General features: G+C 40.5%; 2 protein-coding genes and 1 pseudogene across 3 annotated transcripts; all 3 read left to right on the top strand.

Annotated features, from left to right (window-relative positions):
- The first annotated feature begins 2,603 nt into the window (after window positions 1–2,603).
- On the top strand, window positions 2,604–7,323 carry LOC139115333 (alpha-tocopherol transfer protein-like; annotated as a pseudogene).
- A 2,482-nt stretch (window positions 7,324–9,805) lies between these two features.
- On the top strand, window positions 9,806–23,175 carry LOC139115332 (alpha-tocopherol transfer protein-like). 2 transcript variants are annotated; one of them, XR_011548100.1, is made up of 5 exons: window positions 9,811–10,297; window positions 11,361–11,554; window positions 12,051–12,161; window positions 14,083–14,766; window positions 22,546–23,175. XR_011548100.1 is itself a non-coding variant. In XM_070677359.1 (4 exons), exons 1-4 carry the CDS (start codon window positions 9,928–9,930, stop codon window positions 14,335–14,337), a joined length of 930 nt encoding a protein of 309 aa, XP_070533460.1. In that variant the 5' UTR covers window positions 9,806–9,927; the 3' UTR covers window positions 14,338–15,474. The 2 variants fall into 2 exon arrangements, 1 of the variants encoding a protein (XP_070533460.1); XM_070677359.1 differs by lacking the exon at window positions 22,546–23,175 and having other exon boundaries at window positions 9,806–10,297; window positions 14,083–15,474.
- On the top strand, window positions 18,227–23,175 carry LOC139115331 (alpha-tocopherol transfer protein-like). The gene is made up of 4 exons (XM_070677357.1): window positions 18,227–18,940; window positions 20,609–20,802; window positions 21,278–21,388; window positions 21,858–23,175. The coding sequence occupies exons 1-4, from the start codon at window positions 18,571–18,573 to the stop codon at window positions 22,110–22,112; spliced, it is 930 nt and encodes a 309-aa protein (XP_070533458.1). The 5' UTR covers window positions 18,227–18,570; the 3' UTR covers window positions 22,113–23,175.
- Window positions 23,176–24,556: the final 1,381 nt, after the last annotated feature.

Below are 24,556 nucleotides of genomic sequence, written 5' to 3'. Positions count from 1 at the left end.
CATGTTTGGTGAACCTTCAAAATTTCAATTTGTAAAGTGAATTCTTCAAAATGCCTGACCGTGACGATAGGGAACTTGGTAATCTGGTTGTTGCTGTTTGTGTCGTCATTTGCTGATAAAACTGAACAACACTAATTTTTCTTGCTATTGTCAATATTTATCCTTCCCTGGGCGTAAAGTACCATCGGGATATGAAGTCGTATTTTCCAATATACTTGCGGCAACTTCCAAGTGATTAAAACAAGCAAGAAAACAACGAATTAGTGCCCCTGAATTTTATTGGCAATTAAGAACATATCATAAACAATAATATATATCATATATAATAGTAGACTCCCTGTGTTGTGATAGGTACTGTAAGATTTGTTACAAAAAAGTTGTCCGATGTTGCTAGGCTGCTGACGTCTTGTTTCGGAACTGAGCGACAGTACTACCACATATGTTTTATTTTATTGAAGAGTTAATAAGTTTTTTATTGCTGGTCAGAGCCTAATGATGGTGCTTACTGACCTCGGCTTGGTACGTTTATGGCGGCGTGGAAAGTATACACGACCCCGTCGTTATGGAAACGTCTAAACAATGGTTAAATATTTTTATCGTTACCATGGGCTGGCCTAATTTTTTGTTTAGTTAGTCGAGTGAACACTGCTTCCGCAAGAACAATGCCCTCATTTGAATCTTTTCTGTCTGTCTCTGTCTCTCGTGGTCGGTCAGTACGTGGACTCATGGAGCTCTCTTTCTAGCCATATGGCCTCTTTCTAGCCATATTGCCAGTATGCCTATATGTCCGTCCGTCTGTCTGTCTGTCTGTCTGTCTGTCTGTCTGTCTGTTTGTTTGATCGTTTGTCTCTGTATATATATGTCTGTGACGTCTGCCCATCACCCTACCTCTCTCCTTTTTCGACATAGATATGATTCACTTCGGGTAGCTTTGACATTGATGAAATGAGTACAGACGTAGCAATCGCAATTGTCTGCAAGCATATTATGGGATTTAATGAAAATGTAGTGGGTTTGTTAGATTCAGTAAGCTGGCCAATGCGATATAGAATTTTCTCTCGAATTGACAAGTTCATACAGTCTAGTTCACTAGTCGCACTCACGTTCTTTTGCCTCTCAGCTGAAACCATGATAGGCCTATATAAAGTAGTTCTGCTATTTATAAACAGTTTCCCTTCTTTAAAAGAGCCATGTCTTATTTGTAATATGTCTCTCTGAGACGTACAATACTTATATATGTGTGACTGACGGTTCGGGCCTGTGGCTGCTGTGGGCCCGTTCACTGAGGGAGATTACTAACTCATTCTGTTTAGATAATATTTAGATTGAAGCTGAAGTTCATTTTTCTCGATCAATAACTCCCATCCTCCGCCAGGTTGGTATAATTGCGCAGTCGACGTGACTAGCTATCATGCATCGTGACTAGCAATCATGCAAGCGCACGAGGTCAGCAAAGGACAACGTCCCTTTCTCTTATCACCGGGGTCAAAGGTCAGACGGTAGCCATTTTGTTAACACGTAGTGGTCAGCCGCAGGCGGCAGAAGTTGCAACTGAAAAATGACCTTAGGGCAGCGCTGCCCTTAGGGCAGTTCAGAGCGGAGTAAACATGTGCACAACATCCAATGACGTCACTGAGGAACTGTATGTCTGCCCTGAGGGCAGCTCAGATATTGCTGCCCTCAGGGCAGATTGGTAGATAGGATAGGAAATGTATTTCTGCCCTAAGGGCAGCTCTAATAAATTGCTGCCCTCAGGGCAGATCGGTAGATATACACTATGTTATACTTTAAGGACAGAAAGTGTATGTCTGCCCTAAGGGCAGCTCTAATATATTGCTGCCCTCAGGGCAGATAGGTAGATATACACTATGCAAAACTTATTGCTGCTGTAAGTCCAGATTGGTAGATTACACTATGCAATACTTTAAGGATAGGATATATAAATATGTCTGCCCTGAGGGCAGCAATATGTCTGAGCTGCCCTCAGGGCAGACATACATTTCCTATCCCGAAAGTATTGCATAGGGTATATCTACCAATCTGCCCTGAGGGCAGCAATATATCTGAGCTGCCCTCAGGGCAGACATACATTTCCTATGCTCACACATCATTGCATAATTGTATATCTATCAATCTGCCCTGAGGGCAGACATACATTTCCTATACTATCTACCAATCTGCCCCGAGGGCAGCAATATATCTGAGCTGCCCTCAGGGCAGACACACATTTGTTATGCTCACACATCATTGCATAATTGTATATCTATTAATCTGCCCTGAGGGCAGCAATATATCTGAGCTGCCCTCAGGGCAGACACACATTTCCTATGCTCACACATCATTGCATAATTGTATATCTATTAATCTGCCCTGAGGGCAGCAACATATCTGAGCTGTCCTCAGGGCAGACATACATTTCCTATCCTATCTGCCAATCTGCCCTGAGGGCAGCAATATATCTGAGCTGCCTCAGGGCAGATATACAGTTCATCAGTGACGTCATTGAATGTTGTGCACATGTTTCCTCCACTCTGCTGAGTTGCCCTTAGGGCAGCGCTGCCCTCAGGTCATTTTCAGTTGCAACTTCTGCCGCCTGCGTGGTCAGCCTCGCCACTGGTTTTACGCGATACCATCGCGAGCTGGGGTATGTCCAATGTGAAAATTAGAACGCCGCAAATTATAAACTGCAATGAGCGACCCTAAGGGATACCAAAGTTCTCTTAGCCCCGAGCTGCTAGAGAAGGCTAAAAAAGAGCTAAATGAAGACCCAAGCAAAAACGGAACAAAAACTGCACGAGTTGCGGCAAATGTTCAAAAAGCGACCAGACATAAAGTTTCGCACGGACGACGCCTTTCTCTTGCGGTACCTCCGAGTTCGTAAATTCAACGTAGAGAGGGCCTACAAGACACTGGTACACTACTACGAAGTGAGGGACCAATTCAAGGAGCTTTACGCTGACTACACTCCGTCCAAAGTTGTTCAGCAACTGAAAGATCAGATTCACTGGATACTTCCGAGCAGGGACAAGGATGGGAGGCGGGTCTTTATTGTCAGGCCAGGTAAGTGAGTGTACAAGTCACCGGGGATGAAAATACATATCCCTTGACCCATTGGCGGAACCTGGGACGGGTTGTTTTGCACTCGAACGCTTCATGCCCTGCCCAAAACCGCAGAAAAATACCGTTTCAGTCGATTCTTATATGAAATCTGGTTGATGAATCAGTTTTGCAGGCTATAGCTGGCTATTAGAGTTACAGCTGTTGCGCTTGAAAGCGCAAACACCATGCGCTCACCAGAATATATTTCTGTAGGTCGTATCAGATGCCATGGCGGTGGTGGGAAAAGCATGAAGCCTTCGAGTTAAATCAGTCCGCCACACGTTCCCCAATAGGGACAGAGGTATAAAGAAGGTATGATCTCTCAGAACCTACTTGACTGTAGGCCTTCATTTGAAACGCTAAGGAAGGCCTCGGGGCGGGGATTACGACTTTGGAGTGTCACTTGCACGGGGCTGTCAGTTCAGTGACTCAAAAAATCAGCCATTAGGCTGAACAATTGGAAAGAGTTCTTCTGCCGTTAATAGGTGCATGCTCTAAGGCATGTTTTGCCAACCCTGGGATATTGGGCTTGTCTAGGTGTAGATATCGTTTTTTTCTATTGAAATATGGGATAAGTGTATGAAGTTGCCCATATATATATATATATATATATATATATATATATATATATATATATATATATATATATATATATATATATATATTATATATATATATATATATATATATAAATCCAATGAAGACTTGCTGACAAGAGCAACACCAGCAGTATTCTAATGATCGTGTAACAGCGTGAAACTCTGAGTAACAACTGAACGAGTTCATCATTATTACTTGACTACAACTTCTCTCTCTCTCTCTCTCTCTCTCTCTCTCTCTCTCTCTCTCTCTCTCTCTCTCTCTCTCTCTCTCTCTCTCTCTCTCTCTCTCTCTCTCTCTCTCTCCATCCAATACCATACCATATCATCCGTACAAAACAATACAATACAATACAATACAATACAATACAATACAATACATACAATACAATACAATACAAAACAATACAATACAATACAATACAAACAATACAATACAATACAATAAAATACAATACAATACAATACAATACATACAATACAATACAATACAATACAATACAATACAATACAATACGGATAAAAAAATACAAAACGAAAGCGTCACCCCAAAATCATACCTGCAAAAAATAGCGAATGACAGTGTACGAATTTAATACTATATTCCTTTACTTAACGTTAGCTCTTTATACATACGTTTCGGGTAGAATGCGCCTCGAGGACAGATATTCAGACTCTCAAACTTTTACCATTCTTCTCTGATCTACCACTTGTAGTGGCTCATTTTGAAGGCATTTGAATAAGAAAAACTTTCACCGTCTTAGTTTTATTAAAATCGAAAATTTTATTTTTCCCCAAAGAGTTAACACAGGGATGAAGGCCATTTTGAATTTCAAATATCTGCAAATCTAGGGTATTTTGTTTTACTAGGACCAAAATTTGCACGGTGACCCCGATTTTTTTCTAGATTTTGAAAGTGAACGGTTGCAAGATTACTTGAGGAAATATTGAGCAAAAGTTTGCCTTTCACGTTCGAGGCGCGTACTAACTTAACTAAGCTCTGTTTACATGTAAGATTGTTGACGATCAATCATTTGTTTGCCGTGTCCCGTAATAAGGTTGGTATTCTTTATTTTGACTGGAAGGAGAGTGTCCATGACACTCGTTATCCTATTCTGATAAGTGCGGTTTTTTTTGGTTTCTTCAGGAAATTGGGATCCGGAGAAGTATTCTCTCATCCCGTGTTTGAAAACAACTGTGATGTTGATAGAACTCATGTGTGAGGAAGAAGAGACACAGATAAACGGAGTTGTGGTTATAGCCGACTACTCGGGAATGAATATGAAACACGTCAAACAGATTAATCCGATCGTCATCAGAAGAATGGCTGATACTATCCAGGTAAGATATTTGTAAGACTGGAGAACACCAAGCCAACAGTGCGATGCGATTTAGCATTAGTTAAGGGGTCTGTTTGTATTCAGTGAGTATAAATGGCATCCTCAGGCAAGCACGGAATTAGACCATCAGGATATTAGTGCTTAATATTCATCAAGTAAGTCGATGATGATGATGATGATGATGATGATGATGATGATAATGATGATGGTGGTGGTGATGATGATGATGATGATGATGATGATGATGATGATGATGATGATGATGATGATGATGATGATGATGATGATGATGATGATGATGGCGACGACGATGACGAGAGTGACACACAAGATGACGATCATTCCGATGGTGACGGAGTAATAGTGAGTACCAGTGGGAGTCGTGATGAAGGCGGTGAGGGCGCAATCACAAAAATGTTCAAAAGATTTATTGGAAAGAAGTGTCACTGAAAGCATAGACTGTCTATGCATAAAGTGGATATTTAAGATCACTAAAGTGAACATTTAAAATCATAAACGAATTCTTGTGGAAAAGTTCCCTTTCGTACGTTGAACAACAATAGTGACATTTCTTGGCATTCTGACCTTTATTCTTTATTCCGCAGAACGCTCTACCACTACGCCTAAAAGCTGTCCACTACGTCAATCAGCCGAAGATATTTGACATACTGTTTGGTCTTTTTAAACCATTTTTCAGTGAAAAAATGCTCAAAAGGGTAAGTCACGAAGTTACATGAGTTAATTTTAGGTTTGTGTTCACGACTACTTCAAAGTCTTTAGAGTAAAACAACACTAAGTAATCATATGTGTAGACTAAATATGCATATGCATAATGTCTTTTTCGACTTCATTTTGGCCTGTATTTTGGTCCCTATTAAAAACTATCTAATTTTTTCCTGCTCTGTAATATTCTGAGGCCACTCAGCCCCTAATTGAGAGTCCATATGCGCAGTTTTAACCCTATAATCATCTTTAAATGGGGTGTCACTCACGCATGGTCCTATAGAGAGGGGCAACTTATGCCTCATTCATCAAATTTAGTTTAGGCGCTTACAATCAACGACATCAAAGCAGACTAGTGACAGGCAATTTCCGAGAGAAGTCAAAGTTTATTGATAACATATTTTTATCAATGGTTGTACCCTCAGAACACAAACCATCGTGCGGGTGGGGGCTAACTCCAATGAGAAACTCGATTCCGAACCAATATCATATCCGTACTGTACTAATATGATACTTGCGTTCAATCTCATACACGATTTATTGCTGTTGTTATCTGCCAACTTCACATGCGCTGATGGAGCTTGAGGTAACATGTTGCTATCTTTTTATGTCTATATCTGAAAAGTAGTCAAGCAAAGCAATGCTGAAAGTGATCGGACATTTTGCACAAAACATGTACATTAAATTCAAAGTGACAAAATTGTGGTGTGTCAGGTGTCTTTAAGTTGCGATTTGAAACTATAGATTTCTCAAAATCTCAGTGGAAACACACGATTCTATGGACAGGTTGAGGTAATTGTTGAATAGGTGACGTATTCTGACCGTACGGTTTCCAAAGTGTCCTTCCCGGGTGGTTTCAAAATGCAACTGTTCGGCCGACTGTATAAATGCAACCGAGGGGTTGTACTTTGTCAGAGAAGCACGAGTCTCAAGGACTCGATAAGCTGCATTAAATCATGCTAACCGTATCTTAGTGTAGCTTATATCATAGTCCCTACACCACATCCAGGGACTGTACTTACGTGCAATTACACCCCACCCCACTCCCAGTTCGCTAGTTTCGATTGTTCAAACATGCGCTATATTATTCATTCGATTACCGGCTGGCTTCATGTAAAATAAGTACCGAACATGTCTTGCCGACCAAGTCGGGTACATGTATTTGTTCAAAACGTAGCAAAACGTAATGTTTTATGACTACGTTTCGTCTCCTCTTTTCTTGCAGCTTCATTTCCATGGTGACGAGTACGGGACACTCCACGAACACATAGCATCGTCCCTCTTGCCCGCGGAGTATGGTGGCGCACTTCTGAACGTGACCAACCAAGAGTGGGCGGACAAGCTGGTTCCCAGGAAGACGCCATCATTGAAAACAACAAATACAGGCCTAGGTAAGAAATATTAGCAAAGCGTACGGTCCATATCGTCAGGATGGAATTCTAGATAGCTAAGCTACGAAGTCCCACCTATGAGATGTAAAACACAGATAGTTGATGACAAAATCTAGGTTGTCAAGACGCAATTTTGACGATTTTTCCCGTCATACATGCCGTTTCAACATGGCGGCCTAGATAACGTCGATGCGAAGGCAGCAGTCGTGGTAAGTTTTTACCGTTATTTTTATGTTTTGAAGTGAGAAATCGTGAAAAAATGTATCGCCTTCCGGGTCAAATATCATGGAAATGCCCTCGTGAAGTATTTTGTCGAACGTTTGGTATTTTTAGAGAAGATAGATGTTAATTGCGGACTGCTGTGGGTCTACCAGCAGATCTGTGCGATTTTGCAAATACTAATAGGAAATAGAGCAAACTTTGCATGAGTACCATTTAATAAGCTAGACCCTGCACATACGGTAATCTCAAAGATCAGATGGTAGAAGTCGCATGTTGTATACGACCAAGTCAACGAGTTGAGATCTTAAATTGCACTGCACTGCACCATAACCGTGTACCATACTTGTACTGATACGCACGTGGTTTTCTATGGATATCGCACAGATCTGCTTAGCAGACCCACAGCAGTCCGCAATTAACATCTATCTTATCTAAAAATACCAAACGTTCGACAAAAATACTTCACGAGGGCATTTTCCATGATATTTGACCCGGAAGGCGATACATTTTTTCACGATTTCTCACTTCAAAACTAAAAATAACGGTAAAAACTTACCACGACTGCTGCCTTCGCATCGACGTTATCTTAGGCCGCCATGTTGAAACGGCATGTATGACGGGAAAATCGTCAAAATTGCGTCTTGACAACCTAGATTTTGTCATCAACTATCTGTGTTTTACATCTCATAGGTGGGACTTCGTAGCTTAGCTATCTAGAATTCCATCCTGACGATATGGACCGTACGCTTTGCTAATATTTCTTACCTAGGCCTGAAATACGGCTTTCCGAAGTCGAGCGAAGTACTTGGGGCACAGAAACAAGGCAAAGACGCCGCTGGGGGCCTTGTTGGCTCGTTCAAGAAATTGGATATTTAGCCTTGGAAAATCGTAGACATTTTACTTCAAGTTTGATTGAAGAGGGTGTTTTCTGAAAGTACTATAGGAGCAATTTAATACTAACATTACTGGACAATTCAGACATAGAGAAGGTATAAGGTGTACTAAATACAACACAAAGAGGCTTCATAGGGTTCTATGCAGATTTTTCTAGCATTTTTTGTTTAAGGACTACAATTATCAGGTCCCTTAACTGGCCGGATTGTTCGGGGGGCAAGTTTCGCTGAGAAACGAGGTTGACAAGTAATGGTGCTTCGGATATACAAACAGGCGTGACTGCAAGTGCCCCGGTTATGATTCTCCAGATTCTGATTCTCGAAATTTTCCAGAGGGAACTCGCAATGTCACCCTGCTCATGATAACAATACTGAGAGCTTGGGATCTGTCCATGTACAGGCCTGTCCTACGCATTTTTAGGTGTTCTCAACTGAAGTTGAATTTATCAAAACTTTGCAATATTTATTTGAGTCTTTTATTATCATTTATTTTTCTACATATCCCTTATATTTTCGTGAAAAGTCGTTGTTCTTACTATTTATTGGGATTTTATAGATTGTTGTGAAAATTTATTTATAACTGTAAGGGGTAAAGCTAATAAGGAACATGTATGTAAGAAAATTTTGGCATGGGCATTTATTTGTCAGTTTGGACTAAAATGGTTACGTCATGTATGCAAATTTTGTGAAATTTAATTTTTAAACTTCAGAGTGATCACAAGTCAGCATAGTTTGGTAAACATAACAGCAGTTATCTTTGTGATGTGTTTCATCGTTCTGTATCTTGATCAAGATAAAATAACACATTTTTCTGTGCGGAAAACGATGTACGGTCAAAATCTGCCTGGTTTTGACCTTTAACAATTAAAAATTCCGTTGATATTCATATTTTTGTCTGTGGTATGCAGTGTTAGACTAGTACATTCGTGGACGTGTTCAACCACAGGGACTGGGAGTTTCCTCCTCGGGGGACTGGTCAAAATTGTCTTGTTAAATTGGTCAAGGACAACGTTAGCTTTCCAGTAAACACAGAGATTTTTCCGATAACCTGGTGTACCTTTTAATAGGCCTTCCAATTCCGTTAACCAAAACTTCCAACTGTAATGTTTCCATTTTCAGCAGATTTGTGCGAAAGTTTGCAGTTTGTTCAAGGCTGACACACTCAGAATAATGTCCGATTGTAAGCTATTTCCGGAAAAACGCACATTTTAAAAAAACTCACTCACAAATTTACAGCTGCCTGGTTTTTTATGTAATGTGCCTCGTTCGGACATACACATGTTAATATTTGTGACTCGCCGCGAATCGAATCTGTGATCCAACGCGAAAACTCAATGAGGTAGATATACTCATTCTGTTTGAATAACATTTAGATATACCAGGTAAGCTTAAGTACATTTTTCTCGATGATTACTCTCCACCCTCCGCGAGTTAGATATAATGGCGGAGTGGACATGAATTGCGATGATCGACATCCGTCCCAGCGCACGAGGTCAGCGAAGGACAACGTCCCTTTCTCTTTTCATCGGGGCCAAAGGTCAGCCGGCGGCCATTTTGTTGACACGTATAGTGCTCTGACTCGCTACTGGTTTTACGCGATACGAGCTGGGATGTGTATGTTTGAGTGTGAAAATTAGAACGCCGCGAGTTACAAACTGCAATGAGCGACCCTAAGGGATACCAAAGTTCTCTTAGCCACGAGCTGCTAGAGAAGGCTAAAAAAGAGCTAAATGAAGACCCAAGCAAAACGGAACAAAAACTGCACGACTTGCGGCAAATGTTCAAAAAGCGACCAGACATAAAGTTTCGCACGGACGACACCTTTCTCTTGCGGTACCTCCGAGTTCGTAAATTCAACGTAGAGAGGGCCTACAAGACACTGGTGCACTACTACGAAGTGAGGGACCAATTCAAGGAGCTTTACGCTGACTACACTCCGTCCGACGTTGTTCAGCAACTGAAAGACCAGATTCACTGGATACTTCGGAGCAGGGACAAGGATGGGAGGCGGGTCTTTATTGTCAGGCCAGGTAAGTGTTGCAGTCTACCGCTGCATGCCATCGGATGTGAAAATATCAATCGGTGGAACGTGGGCCGGGCCGTTTTTACACTCGGACCCTTCATGTCCTGCAAGACGCTGCCGTAAATACCCTTTTCACTCGATTGTTATTTGTAATCGGTGATGCGCCAGTTTTGCAGGTTTTAGCTGATTTGCAGCTGGTGCGCGCACCAGTATTTTTGCAGGTCGTGCCAGATGCCATGGTCGTGGTTGGGAGAGCATGAAACGTTCGAGTGTAAAAACAACTCGCCCCACGTTCCGCTGATTGGGGCCAGTACATAAAAGAAGGTATAATCTTTCAAAGCCTGCTTGACTGTAGGCCTTAATTTGAAAACGCTAAGGAAGGCCTCGGGCGGAGATTAAGGTTTTTGGGTGTCACTTGCAAGGGGGTGTCAGTTCAGTGACTCAAAAAAATCAGCAATTATATTGATACAAAGACAAACACTTGGAGAGAATTCCGCTACCGTTTAATATGCAGGTGCCTGAACTAAGTCATGGTTTGCAATTAACACGATTTGAACTAATGATTCTGGAGAATAGGATCTTTAAATTTTCCAAATTTATCAAAAGTGTTAGGTACCTCATGGCTGAGAGTTGTAATACTACAACCTACCCAATAAAACCAAGTTAATTGCAAAAAAAAAAGAAAAGTACGTGAGCTTAAATTTGCTGTTTGAACCAACATTACAACGCTAACAATTTCAAAACCAGTTCAAACCGTGTTAATTCCTGGGATTGATTTTGTCTTGCATGGTGTAGATGTCGTTTAAACAGAACAGAACAGAGCAAAAAACACAAAACAGGAGCAAAAACCAGATGTCATGCCTGCAAGAATAGTGAATAGCGATGTATGAATTCAATACTGCATTCCTTTGTTTCATATATTCATAAATTGAACTAGGTTCTTTTAAGATTGTGTTTGCTGTATCCCGTAATAATTGTTTGTATTATCTATTTTGACTGGAATGTGAGTGTTCATGGCACTTTCTGTTATCCTATATTCTGATATCAAGTACTTTTTTATGTTTCTTCAGGGAACTGGGATCTCGAGAAGTACTCCATCACCCCGTGTTTGAAAACTGCTATGATGTTGATGGAACTCATTTGCGAGGAAGAAGAGACACAGATAAATGGAGTTGTGGTTATAGCCGACTACTCGGGAATGAGTATGAAACACGTCAAACAATTAAATCCCATCGTCGTCAGAAAATTGGCTGATACTATCCAGGTAAGATATTTGTAAGACTGGAGAACACTTGGCCATCGCTAAGCTGCGATGCAATTGAGCATTAGCTAAGGGGTATGTTTGTATCTATTGAATATAAAAGGCATCCTCAGGCAAACACAGAATTATAGCATGGGGAGCTTAGTGCTTAGTATCCATTAAGTGTGTAAATGATGATGATGATGATGACGACGATGATGAAGACGACGATAGTGACAAACAAGATGACGATCATTCTGATGGTGATGGCGTAACAGTTATTGCCAGTGAGAGTAGTGATGGCGGCGATGAGGGCGCAATCACAGAAATGTTAAAAAGGTTTATATGAAAGATGTTCTAAAACATAGACTGTCTATGCATAAAGCGAACCACTAAAATCACGAAAGTGAACATTTAAAATTACAAAAGAAATCTTGGGGATAAAAAAAGTTCCCATTCGCACGTTGAATCACAATACTGACATGTCATGGCATTCTGAACTTTATTCTTTATTCCGCAGAACGCTCTACCACTACGCCTAAAAGCTATCCACTACGTCAATCAGCCGAAGATATTTGACATAATATTCGGTCTTTTTAAACCATTTTTCAGTGAAAAAATGCTCAAAAGGGTAAGTCACGAAACCGTATGAGTTTATTGTAGGCTTGTGTCCGCGACTACCTCCAAGTCCTTGAGTAAAGCAACACTAAGCAATCAGATATGTAGATTATATGTCTCTTTCGATACCAATTTTGTATGCCTTGTGCTTTCAAAGCAAGACAATGTATGGGATCGTTTGTGAAGCAGGAACTATTGACTTCAAGTGATGGAGGTAGAGACGGCGGCTCAATTTTTTCAAACTTTATTGCTACAGCTGCGTTGTACTACTGCCACAATAACATAATGTATCAGTGGGTGAATGATTAACGACCAGTTCCAGCGGTGAGCTACGCGCTCTGATTGTATACGCATACACTATACATGTACATATATAAATCATTATATACCAATATGTAATGTGGCGTGGTCGAGTGGTAGTTAGGTCATGATCGTTCGGTGCCCATATTGTTGGTAGTGCTTGGTGTCATTCGGGTTGCTCGCATAATACGCGCATACAGGCATGTGGTACACCATGATTCGATACTTCTACATGGTTACAATATCTATAATTCGGCTGTCTATAAAGAGTGGTCCACCACAGTCAGACAGACTTGGCTTCTTACTGAAGTCAGTACGCCAAAGTGTCAGAGCGTCTACATCTAAGTATCTAGTCAAATAATATATATTGCTGTTCTGCTCGTAATATTCCCAGGTCACTCAGTCCCCAAATGACAGTTCATATGGAAAATACAGACTCTATAATCTATTTTAATGGGAGTTGTCGATCATGCATGGTCCTATAGAAAGGGTAACTTGTACCCCATTCATCAATTAATTTAGTTTAGGCGCGTACAACGGCAAATACGTTCCCAAAGCAGAGTGACTGACGATTTCTGGGAGAAGTCAAAGTTTATTGATAACATAATTTTATCAATGGATGTACCCTCAGACCATAAAACAATCGTGCGGCTGGGGGCTAACTCCAATGAGAAACTCAACTCCGAACCAATAACATATCCATACTGGAATACATGTACTAAAGCTGCATTCTCAAATATTGGTGAGGGGGTGGGGGATTTGAAAATTCTTGGACTACTAGAGGGAGGTAGACCTCGTTAAAAGGATAGAAGCTGCAACTGTTGATAACATTTTCAATATTTTATGCAATGTATTAAATATACTTTCTTGCTTTCTCCCTACAGCATCTAGGCTGTCCCCAGCTCCACTCCCCCAGTCACTTCACTTTTCTCGACATCAGTTAAGGGCTGGCCAAGCCAACGCGATGATCACGATCTACGCAACATCCTATCACTGACCCGACAGTCTGCAGAAGTTTTTCCCTTCTATTTATTCTGCTTTGATATTTATATGCCTACAGACTTGCAGAAAGTATATACAGAGTGCTCAAACACATAATATCCAGGTTGTCAGCAAAGCTTGTACGACAAAACACTATTGTTGATAATCGAATTAGAGTAGAGACTGAAAGTCATTTGTGAATGGTGTAAATGCACGGTACACATACACAGGTTGTGTGGGCAAGTTGAATACTGTACATTTCAACATGCTTTATGAGTAGAACAAGAACACAGTAAGCTGTTGATAATCTGAACAAAAATATTGTCAAAATTAACAAAGTCAATACATGTACTGTGCCTTTACTTTTAATCTTTAGCTGCAACTGTTGATAATGTTTTCAATATCTTTATCATTGGATATCAAATACGGTTTCTTGCTGTCTCCCTTTTCTACTCTCCACCACATGTAGGGACTGTACTTACACGCAGTCACACTCCCTTCAATTGTGACCTTTCACGAGTTTCAACTGGGTCGATGTAAAATATGTACTGAACAATCTCACCGAGCAAGTTGGGCATTTGTTCAAAAAGGACATTTAAACCTAGCAAAACGCAACGTTTTATAAGTACATATCATCTCCTCTTTTCTTGCAGCTTCATTTCCATGGTGACGAGTACGGGACACTCCACGAACACATACCATCATCCATCTTACCGGCGGAGTATGGTGGCGCACTTCAAAACATGACCAACCAAGAGTGGGCAGACAAGCTGTTCTCCCAGGAAGACGCGATCATTGAAAACAACAAATACGGCTTTCCGAAGTCGAGCGAAGTACTTGGGGCACAGAAACAAGGCGAAGACGCCGCCGGGGGCCTTGTTGGCTCGTTCAAGAAATTGGATATTTAGTCAGGGAAAATCATCGATATTTTTACTTCACAGATTCATTGTACAGGGTGTTTTTGAAAGTTTGATAAGAGCATTTACTACCTTACGGGACCATCCAGACGCTAAAGAAGGTACAGGGTTTACTAGATACAACACAAAGAGGCTTTCACGCGGTTCTATTCAAATTTATCCTAGCTTTCTTTGTTTATGTACGACAATATCGTGATCCATGAACTGTCCGGATTGTTTGGGAGGCTGAGTTTCGATGAGAAACGAGGTTGACAAGCAAAGGTGCTACGGGTATATGAATAACGTGTGTAACTGCAAGTGCCCAATTTATGAAGTCGAAAATTCTAAGTTTTAGACGGCACCCGTAATGTCAATCTGTCCGTTATAACAGTACTGAGCTCTGAATCTGTCCATGTATAAGCCTGTCCTACGCATTTTTAGGTGCTCTCAACTGAAGTTGAATTTATCAACACTTTGCAACGTTTATTTGCGTCTTGTGTTATTATTAGTCCCCACGGACACCGTCCGGGGGGACTTTGGTCATGTCCGTGCGTGCGTCTGTGCGTGCGTCCGTGCGTCTGTGTGTCCGTCCGTTCACGCAGATATCTCAGACATGCCCTGGTCAATTTCTTTCAAACTTTGCACAAGGATAGTACCCTACCCCATACAGATGCACGTCGATTTGTTTCACAATGCGATCAAATTTGGCCGTGTTAGAGGACTTTTTAGTTTACACCTCCATAGACTCCCATGTATAAATCACTTCTCCATAGACTCCCATGTATAAGGCCAAGAAAAATAAAAATTTAGTTTCTCATCGTATTCATATTGCAAAAAGGATGCAGTGACACAGTTTTTAGTCCCCACGGATGAAGTCCAGGGGGCTTATAGATAGGGTCATGTCCGTCCGTTCGTCCATCCGTTCGTCCATCAGTTCACGCAGATATCTCAGATATTTTGACATGTCACGTGACCTTGGTGACCTTTGACCTCAAATATACATATTTGTCCATAACTCAGTAACCACAAGTGCTACACCCTTCATATATGGTATGATGGGACACCTTATGACGCCACATATTGTACCTCATTAATTATGCGCATATCTAATTTTGAGCGAGCCAATAGAGCTAGAGGTCTGATTTTTGGTATATAGGGACAACTTAGCAATACAATTTTTTTGACAAAATGTCACGTGACCTTGGTGACCTTTGACCTCAAATATAAATATTTGTCCATTACTCAGTAACCACAAGTGTATGGTATGATGGGACACCTTATGAAGCCACATATTGCACCTCATTAATTATGCGCATATCTAATTTTGAGCGAGCCAATAGAGCTAGAGGTCTGATTTTTGGTATATAGGGATAACTTAGCAATACAATTTTTTTTACAAAATGTCACGTGACCTTGGTGACCTTTGACCTGAAATATACATATTTGTCCATAACTCAGTAACCACAAGTGGTACACCCTTCATATTTGGTATGATGGGAGACCTTATGACGCCACATACTGTACCTCATTAATTATGCGCATATCTAATTCTGAGCAAGCCAATAGAGCTGGATGTCTGATTTTTGGTATATAGGGATAACTATAGGAGAATTTTTTGACAAAATGTCATGTGACCTCGATGACCTTTTACCTTAAATATACGTTTATGTCAATAAATAAGTAACCACAAGTGCTATGTCCTTTATATTTAGTAGGATGGGAGACCTTATGACAACACACGCTTTACCTCATTAATTATGCACATATCTAATTCTGGGCAAGCGAATAGAGCTAGAGGTCTGATTTTTGGCATATATGGATTAATTAGCAATACACTTTGTTTTTTCAAAATGTCATGTGACCTCGATGACCTTTGACCTTGATTATACATATATATATGCATAACTCAGTAACCACAAGTTCTATACCCTCCAATTTTGATAGGATATTAGACCTTAAGATGTCACATCTTGTACCTCATTTATTATGCGCAAATGTATTTCATGTGAGTTTGTTTTTAGAACTGGTGTCAGTCCAACTACAGTAGCAGGTACTAGGTGGCAATGAAACTTGGTCTTGAGAGTAGTATTGAGCGGATGAAAAACAAGACTCTGTCGTATTTCATGGCTGGCCAATACAGCTAGAGGTCTGATCTTTTTTCCCGATTTAGAACCATAACTTAGACATGCCTCATGTGTTTCAAATTGGGAACAACGACATAGACCTATGTGCCCATAGATCTCAACATATACACTCCAGTGATACTTCTTAATGACCACATTTCCCTGCCCCATCAAGACTAATACTCCTATTACAAGTGGGGACTATGTCATTGTCAATGACTTGTTCATTATACTACATATCCTTTATATTTTCGTTAAAGTCGTTCTAACTATTTATCGGAATTTTATTTTCGTTAGGCTTTATTTATAACGGGTAAAGGTAAGGTATATATGTATATAAGAAAACCTTTGCATGGGCATTCATTTGACAGCTGGGCCTATTAAAGATAGCTTGCGTCGTGTTAGCAGCTTTAAAGTGTGAAATTTTAACTTTCGAACTTCAGAGTGATCACAAGTCAGCATATGTGGTAAACATAGCAACAAATATCTTTGTCATGTGTTTCATATTTTTGTCTGTGGTGTGCCAAGTGAGAAAAAGTACATTCAGGGGGTGTTGAAACACAAGGACTTTCGTTTCCTCCTCAGGGAATTCGTCATAAGTATGGGCGACGTTAACTTCCCAGTAAACACATCGAAACTGTTTCCTTTAACCTGGCGTACCTTAAGCATTTCGTCAACCAAAACTTCCAACTGTAATGTTTCCACTTTCAGCAGATTTGTGCCAAATTTTGCAGTTTGCTCAAAGTTGAGACCCTCAGAATAAAGTAAAAAAGGTGTTGAAGACTTATTATTTATGCCCGATTAGAAACTATTTCAGGAGAAAAGCACATTTTTAAAAATTGTGACTGACAAATTTATCAAAAAGTTGTCCGTGATATAAGAAAAGGACAAATAGAGGAATAAAACTGTATTTTTTTCTCATACTCTCTTAGTATAACCTTGAATTCAAATCATGCATTCACAAAGTTGTCTGATACGACGGCTGTGACCGCGACGTTTCAGGAGATCTTTTATAACGATCAAGTCCAGAACTGACGATAGAATTGGAGAGAACGTCTTTCCAAGTCAAGCTAAAAATGAGAGTTTAATGGGTCACAAGACGGCATGGTGAAATATGAGATACGTTCAATGTTAACGTTGGTACATATTCCTTTTGTTTTCGTAAAGATTCGTTGTTCTTACTATTTATTGGGATTTCATATGGCATTTATTTGACAGTTTGGACTAAAGTGGTTCACGTCACGTATGCAAATTTTGTGAAATTTAATTTTCGAACTTCAGAGTGATCACAAGTCAGCATAGTTTGGTAAACATAATAATAACTATCTTTGTGATTGATTTAAAAAATTCTGTTCATATTCATATTTTTGTCTGTGGTATGATGCAATATTAGACTAGTACATTCGTGGGCCTGTTCAACCACAGGGACTGGGAGTTTCCTCCTCGGGGGACTGGTCACAAGTGTCTTGTTAAATTGGTCAAGGACAACGTTAGCTTTCCAGTAAACACGGATATTTTTCCGATAACTTGGTGTACAATATCCGTCAAACCCACAAGACTTCCAACTGTAATGTTTCCATTTTCAGCAGATTTGTGCGAAATTTTGCAGTTTGTTCAAGGCTGACACCCTCAGAATAATGTCCGATTATAAGCTATTTCAGGAGAAAAACACATTTAAAAAAGATTGACTCAGAAATTTAAACCTGCCTGGTATTTTTATATAATGTGCCTCGTTCGGACATACACGTGTTAATGTTTGTGATTCGCCGAGAATCGAACCTGTGGGCCAACGCGAAAGCTCAATAGGGTAGATATACTCATTCTGTTTGAATAACATTTAGATATACCAGGTAAGCTGGAGTATATTTTTCTTGATGATTACCCTCCATCCTCCGCGAGTTAGATATAATGGCGGAGTCGAGGTGACTTGCAATGATCGACAACTGTCCCCGTGCACGAGGTCAGCGAAGGACAACGTCCCTTTGTCTCATCACCGGGGTCAAAGGTGAGCCGGCGGCCATTTTGTTAACACGTAGTGCTCTGACTTGCCACTGGTTTTACGCGATAAGAGCTAAGGTATGTTGGCGTGTGAAAATTAGAAGCCCGCGAATTACAAACTGCAATGAGCAACCCTAAGGGATATCAAAGTTCTCTTAGCCCCGAGCTGCTAGAGAAGGCTAAAAAAGAGCTAAATGAAGACCCAAGCAAAACGGAACAAAAACTGCACGAGTTGCGGCAAATGTTCAAAAAGCGACCAGACATAAAGTTTCGCACGGACGACGCCTTTCTCTTGAGGTACCTCCGAGTTCGTAAATTCAACGTAGAGAGGGCCTACAAGACACTGGTGCACTACTACGAAATGAGGGACCAATTCAAGGAGCTTTACGCTGACTACACTCCGTCCGACGTTGTTCAGCAACTGAAAGACCAGATTCACTGGATACTTCCGAGCAGGGACAAGGATGGGAGGCGTGTTTTAATTCTCAGGCCAGGTAAGTGTTGCAGTTTACATGCCATTGGGCATGAAAATATCAATCGGCGGAACCGGGGGGGGGGGGGGGGAGCTGTTTTTACACTCGAACCCTTCATGCCCTACCATTAATATTCTTATTTGTAATCATTGATGCATCAGTTTTAAAGGTTTTAGCTGCAGCTGGCGCGGGCACCAGTATTTTCGTAGGTCGTGCCAGACGCCATGGTCGTGGTTAGGAGAGCGTGAAGCGTTCGAGTGTAAAAACAACAGTCCCACGTTCCGCTAATGGGGCCAGTGTTAGAAAGAAGGTATTTCTCTCAAAACCTGCTTGACTTTAGGCCTTCATTTGAAAACGATAAGGAAGGCCTCGGGGCGGGGATTACGGCTTTTGAGTGTAACTTGCAAGGGGGTGTCAGTTCAGTGACTCAAAAAATCAGCCAATATATCAACACAAAGACAAACAATTGGAGAGAATTCCTCTACCGTTATACAGGTCTGACAGGTGCATGTTCTGAGGCATGGTTTGCAATTCACAGGATTGGAACTAATGATTCAGGTGAATAGGGTCTGTAAATTTTCCAAATTTATCAAAAGTGTTAAGTGCCTTATGGCTGAAAGTTGCAATATTCCCCGGTGGTGGCAGTCCCCGGGTTGGTGGTACCCATGCGTTACCAAATTCACGGAAAAGGGGGTGTTTTTCTTCAGTCATCTCGGAGATTCTAGGTCCGTGAAATCGAGAAAAAGGGGTACTTTTTCAGAGTAACCTCCGAGATTAGGGGTAGTCCTTTCATAATCTCCCTAGGACACTAAATCTGGTCTAGTCTCACTCACAAAGAAAATGAAAAACAGTACCGTACGTTTGTATGTACATATGACGTATACATGCCCATCACTTAGGGTCCATCCCCCCTAAATCAAATTTAGTGTGCACGGATAAGGAAGATGATTGTGTATGAATGTGACTAAAATCAGGTGAGGACAAACATTTGTGATGTATGTACATGTATACAAAGTCAACCTCCAGGGTCAACCCTGGAAGTCAACATACTAACCTCCTAGATTTTCGAAAATAAATACATGTTTTTTACAGCTAATTTCTCCCAGATTTGCCGCAAATGGGGGTGTTTTTCTCAGAAATATTCTAGGAAAGGGGGTACTTTTCAAACTTGGGTAACAAGCATGGGTACCCACCAACCTGGGGACAGCCACCGCCGGAATATTTCAAACTACTCCCCGAAAACAAAAACCAAAACAAAACAAGTGAATTGAAAAAAAAGAAAAAAAAGAAAAGAAAAGAAAAGAAAAGTACGTGAGCTTAAATATGCTGGTTAAACCAACATTACAACGTTAACGATGTCCTATTCTCCAAAATCAGTTGAAATCGTGTTAATTCTGGGGATTGAGTTTCTCTTGCATAGTGTAGATGTGAACAACTCTGTACAAAAAAACACAAAACAGGAGCAAAAACCTGATGTCAAGCCTGCAAGAATAGCGAATAGCGATGTATGAATTCAATACTGCATTCCTTTGTTTCATTTCATATATTCATAAATTTGACTAGGTTCTTTTCAGATTTGTTTTTGCTGTATCCCGTAATAATTGTTTGTATTATCTATTTTGACTGGAATATGAGTGTCCATGGCACTTTCTATTATCCTCTTCTGATATCAAGTACTTGTTTCTTCAGGAAATTGGGATCCCGAGAAGTACTCCATCATCCCGTGTTTGAAAACTTCTGTAATGTTGTTGGAACTCATTTGCGAGGAAGAGGAGACACAGATAAACGGAGTTGTGGCAATTGCCGACTACTCGGGAATGAATATGAAACACGTCAAACAATTGAATCCCATCGTCGTTAGAAGAATGACCGATACTATCCAGGTAAGATATTTGTAAGATTGGAAAAAACTTGGCCACCACTGAGCTGCGATGCAATTTAGCATTAGCTAAGGGGTCTGTTTGTATCTATTGAATATAAAAGGCATCCTCAGGCAAGCAGGGGAGTCTAATGCTCAGTATCAATCAAGTTTGTCATGATGATGATGGTGATGATGTTGATGATGATGATGACGACGACGACGACGATAGTGACAAACAAAATGACGACCATTTCGACGGGTGATGGAGTAACAGTTAGTGCCAGTGAGAGTAGTAATGGCGGCGATGAGGACGCAATCACAGAAATGTTCAAAAGGTTTATATGAAAGATGTTCTAAAACGTAGACTGCCTATGCATAAAGCGAACATTGAAAATCACAAAAGAAATCTTGGGGATAAAAATAAAAGTTCCCATTTGCACGGTGAATCTCAATACTGACATGTCATGGCATTCTGAACTTTATTCTTTATTCCGCAGAACGCTCTACCACTACGCCTAAAAGCTGTCCACTACGTCAATCAGCCGAAGATATTTGACATACTATTCGGTCTTTTTAAACCATTTTTAAGTGAAAAATTGCTGAAAAGGGTAAGTCATGAAACCATATGAGTTTATTGTGGGCTTGTGTCCGCAACTACCTCCAGTTGAGTAAAGCAACACTAAGCAATCATATACGTAGATTTATATGTCTCTTTTGATACCTATTTTGTGTGCCTTGTCAAAATTATCAAAGCTAATACAAATACTGCCCCTTTACTCGAGATCTATAGCTGCAACTGTTGATGATTAATGTTTTCAATATTCTTATGCATTGGATATCAAATACAGTTTCTTGCTGTCTCCCTTTTCTTCTCTCCACCACATGTAGGGACTGTACTTACACGCAATCACACTCCCTTCAATCTCACTGTCAAACATGCTGTTTTACATCTGGTTCGATGTAAAATATGTACTGAACAATCTCACCAAGCCAGTTGGGCATTTGTTCAAAAAGGACATTTAAACCTAGCAAAACGTAATATTTTATTACTACGTTTCATCTCCTCTTTTCTTGCAGCTTCGTTTCCATGGTGACGAGTACGGAACACTCCACGAACACATAGCATCGTCCATCTTACCGGCGGAGTATGGTGGCGCACTTCTAAACATGACCAACCAAGAGTGGGCGGACAAGCTGTTCTCCCAGGAAGACGCGATCATTGAAAACAACAAATACGGCTTTCCGAAGTCGAGCGAAGTACTAGGGGCACAGAAACAAGGCGAAGACGCCGCTGGGGGACTTGTTGGCTCGTTCAAGAAATTGGATATTTAGTCAGGGAAAATCATCGATATTTTTACTTCACAGTTTGATTGTACAGGGTGTTTTTGAAAGTTTTGAAAATAGCATTTACTAGCTTTACGGGACCATTGAGACTTTAAAGAAGGTGTAGGGTATACTAGATACAAAACAAAGTTGCTTTCACAGGGTTTTGTCCAAACACGGTCACTCTACAAAACTTTTTGGAGTGACCGTGATTCAAAGTTATCCTGGCTGATTTTGTTTAAGCACGGGCCACGGTGGCCGTAGTTTTAGTACTGCAGTTACTAGATCCATAAACTGTCCGGATTGTTCAGGAAGCATGCTTTGCTGCAACATGAGGTTGACAAGCACTGGCGCTACGGGTATACGAACAAGCGTAACAGTTGCAAGTGCCCGATTTATGAAGTCAAAAATTTTCACAAGCATGTCCTACGCATTTTTATAGGTGCTCTCAACTGAAGTTGAATTTATCAAAACTTTACAACGTTTATTTGCGTCTTTTATTACCATTTATTATTCTACATTTCCCTTATATTTTCGTAAAAAGTCGTTGTTCTAACTATTTATTGGGATTTTATAGATTGTTATGAGACTTTATTTATAACGGTGAGGGGGAAAAGCTAAGGTATATGTATATAAGAAAACTTTGGCATGGGCATTTATTTGACAGCTGGGACTATTAAAGATGGTTTACGTCGTGTTTGCATCTTTCGTGAAATTTTAATTTTCGAACTTCAGAGTGATCACAAGTCAGCATATTTTAGTAATCATAGCAACAAATATCTTTGTGATGCGTTTCATAGTTTTGTCTGTGGTGTGCAAAGTGAGAAAAGTACATTCAGGGGGTGTTCAAAGACGAGGACTTGGGTTTTCTCCTCGGGGAATTCGTCATAAGTATCTAATTAAATGGGCAACGTTAACTTCCCTTTAACCTGGCGTACCTTAGGGCCTTCCGTCAACAAAAAACTTCAAACTGTAATGTTTCCACTTTCAGCAGATTTGTGCGAATTTTATTTTGCAGTTTGTTCAAAGCTGAGACCCTCAGAATAAAGTAAATAAGGTGTTGAAAAACTTATCATTTAAGCCCGAAGCTGTTTCAGGAGAAAAGCATATTTTTAAAATTTTGACTCACAAATTTATCAGAAAGCTGCCCGTGATATAAGGAAAGTACAAATTGGACTAAAGGAATACAACTAGTTTTTTTGATACGACGGTTGTGACCGTGACGTTTGAGCAGATCACTTAAAACGATCAAGCTCAGAACAGATGATAGAATAAGAGAGGACGTCTTTCCAAGTCATGCTAAAAATGAAAGTTTGATGGGTCACAAGACCGGGCATGATGAAATATGATATCCGTTCAATGTTACTCAATCGCCCGATCATGCTGGTCTCTCTCTGAACTGCGATCACTTTTTCAATTGTATTCGTATTTCTTCATTCTTTGTTTTCCTAAATCATTGTTTCACAATCTCTGGAATGTCATCCGTTACTCAACGTCGTCATCATCTCGTCAAATTCTGTCCCACAAGGGGTACTCCCATTGAAAAGTACATGTGCCACCCGAATGGGTCGCTGTTGCATGAAAAAAACATGGATCGACTTTTCATTCAAAAACCCCTAAACATTGGTCAGTAACAAAGCAAACGCGCATGCCTAGAAAAACCTTCACTTGTACTAGAATGGTGTAGATGGCCTATATATAAATCCTCAAATTTCGACTAGAAATCCCCCAAGTGAGTCATGTTTTGGAATATACATTCGCAGGTGTTTTCAAGTTGGATTGCACACCCCGCATGGAAATATTACCCCCTCCCCGCACTTTCGGGTGCTATGCCTGAAAAAAGCTGCAGGCATTTTCTTCAACCAACAGCTGCTGCAGGTGTATCGAGAAAACTCGAAGAATCTTGGAATAACCAAAGATGATTAATATTTTTGATATCGTAAAAGGTATTACTGACTCAAACTTTTCACAATTGGAGACATATATTTGTATGAACTTCTCGAGGAAACTGTTAACGTTGCCCAAACCTTATGCAGCAAATGTTTTGGGAACAAATTTTCCACTTTTGTTTTACGTTTTTTTGCGATTCACCGATGAGAAGTACGTGCACACCATAGAAGTATCATCGCAACAAGTGACGTCAGGTTGAACCCATACGACCTCTGAACTCGCGAACTTCAAAGAAATATGACTGTGAACGTGAACAAGACCAACGGTTTTATCTGAAATACCAACAACAACTAATCAATCATGTATGCATTGACTTCGAAATAATAATGTGCGTATTTTTTTTGTCTACGTCATAAAACTCGAGCTCTTCATCCCTTCTGCGGCCTCTTCTGCAAGTTGGTTCTATAGACCACGGTCCCTCCACAAAAGGACCGTGGGTAGACAGGACTCCCTAGCATCATAGCCAGGAAACGGAACGAAGGGCGAGACTTAGCGCCCTCTAG

This window comes from Ptychodera flava, chromosome 17 (genome assembly GCF_041260155.1).
Source record: "Ptychodera flava strain L36383 chromosome 17, AS_Pfla_20210202, whole genome shotgun sequence".
In the NCBI taxonomy this organism is placed as follows: domain Eukaryota; kingdom Metazoa; phylum Hemichordata; class Enteropneusta; family Ptychoderidae; genus Ptychodera; species Ptychodera flava.
Note: the sequence above shows the minus strand (reverse complement) of the source record. Positions and strands in the feature narration are given on the sequence as shown.

Excerpts from the sequence above, each read along its gene's own strand:
- LOC139115332 (XM_070677359.1), top strand. The coding sequence starts at position 9,928 with ATGAGCGACCCTAAGGGATACCAAAGTTCTCTTAGCCACGAGCTGCTA. Across the intron at positions 10,298-11,360 it reads GGTCTTTATTGTCAGGCCAG|GGAACTGGGATCTCGAGAAG; the intron begins GTAAGTGTTGCA and ends ATGTTTCTTCAG. Across the intron at positions 12,162-14,082 it reads GTGAAAAAATGCTCAAAAGG|CTTCATTTCCATGGTGACGA; the intron begins GTAAGTCACGAA and ends CTTTTCTTGCAG.
- LOC139115331 (XM_070677357.1), top strand. The coding sequence starts at position 18,571 with ATGAGCAACCCTAAGGGATATCAAAGTTCTCTTAGCCCCGAGCTGCTA. Across the intron at positions 18,941-20,608 it reads TGTTTTAATTCTCAGGCCAG|GAAATTGGGATCCCGAGAAG; the intron begins GTAAGTGTTGCA and ends TTGTTTCTTCAG. Across the intron at positions 20,803-21,277 it reads GAATGACCGATACTATCCAG|AACGCTCTACCACTACGCCT; the intron begins GTAAGATATTTG and ends TTTATTCCGCAG.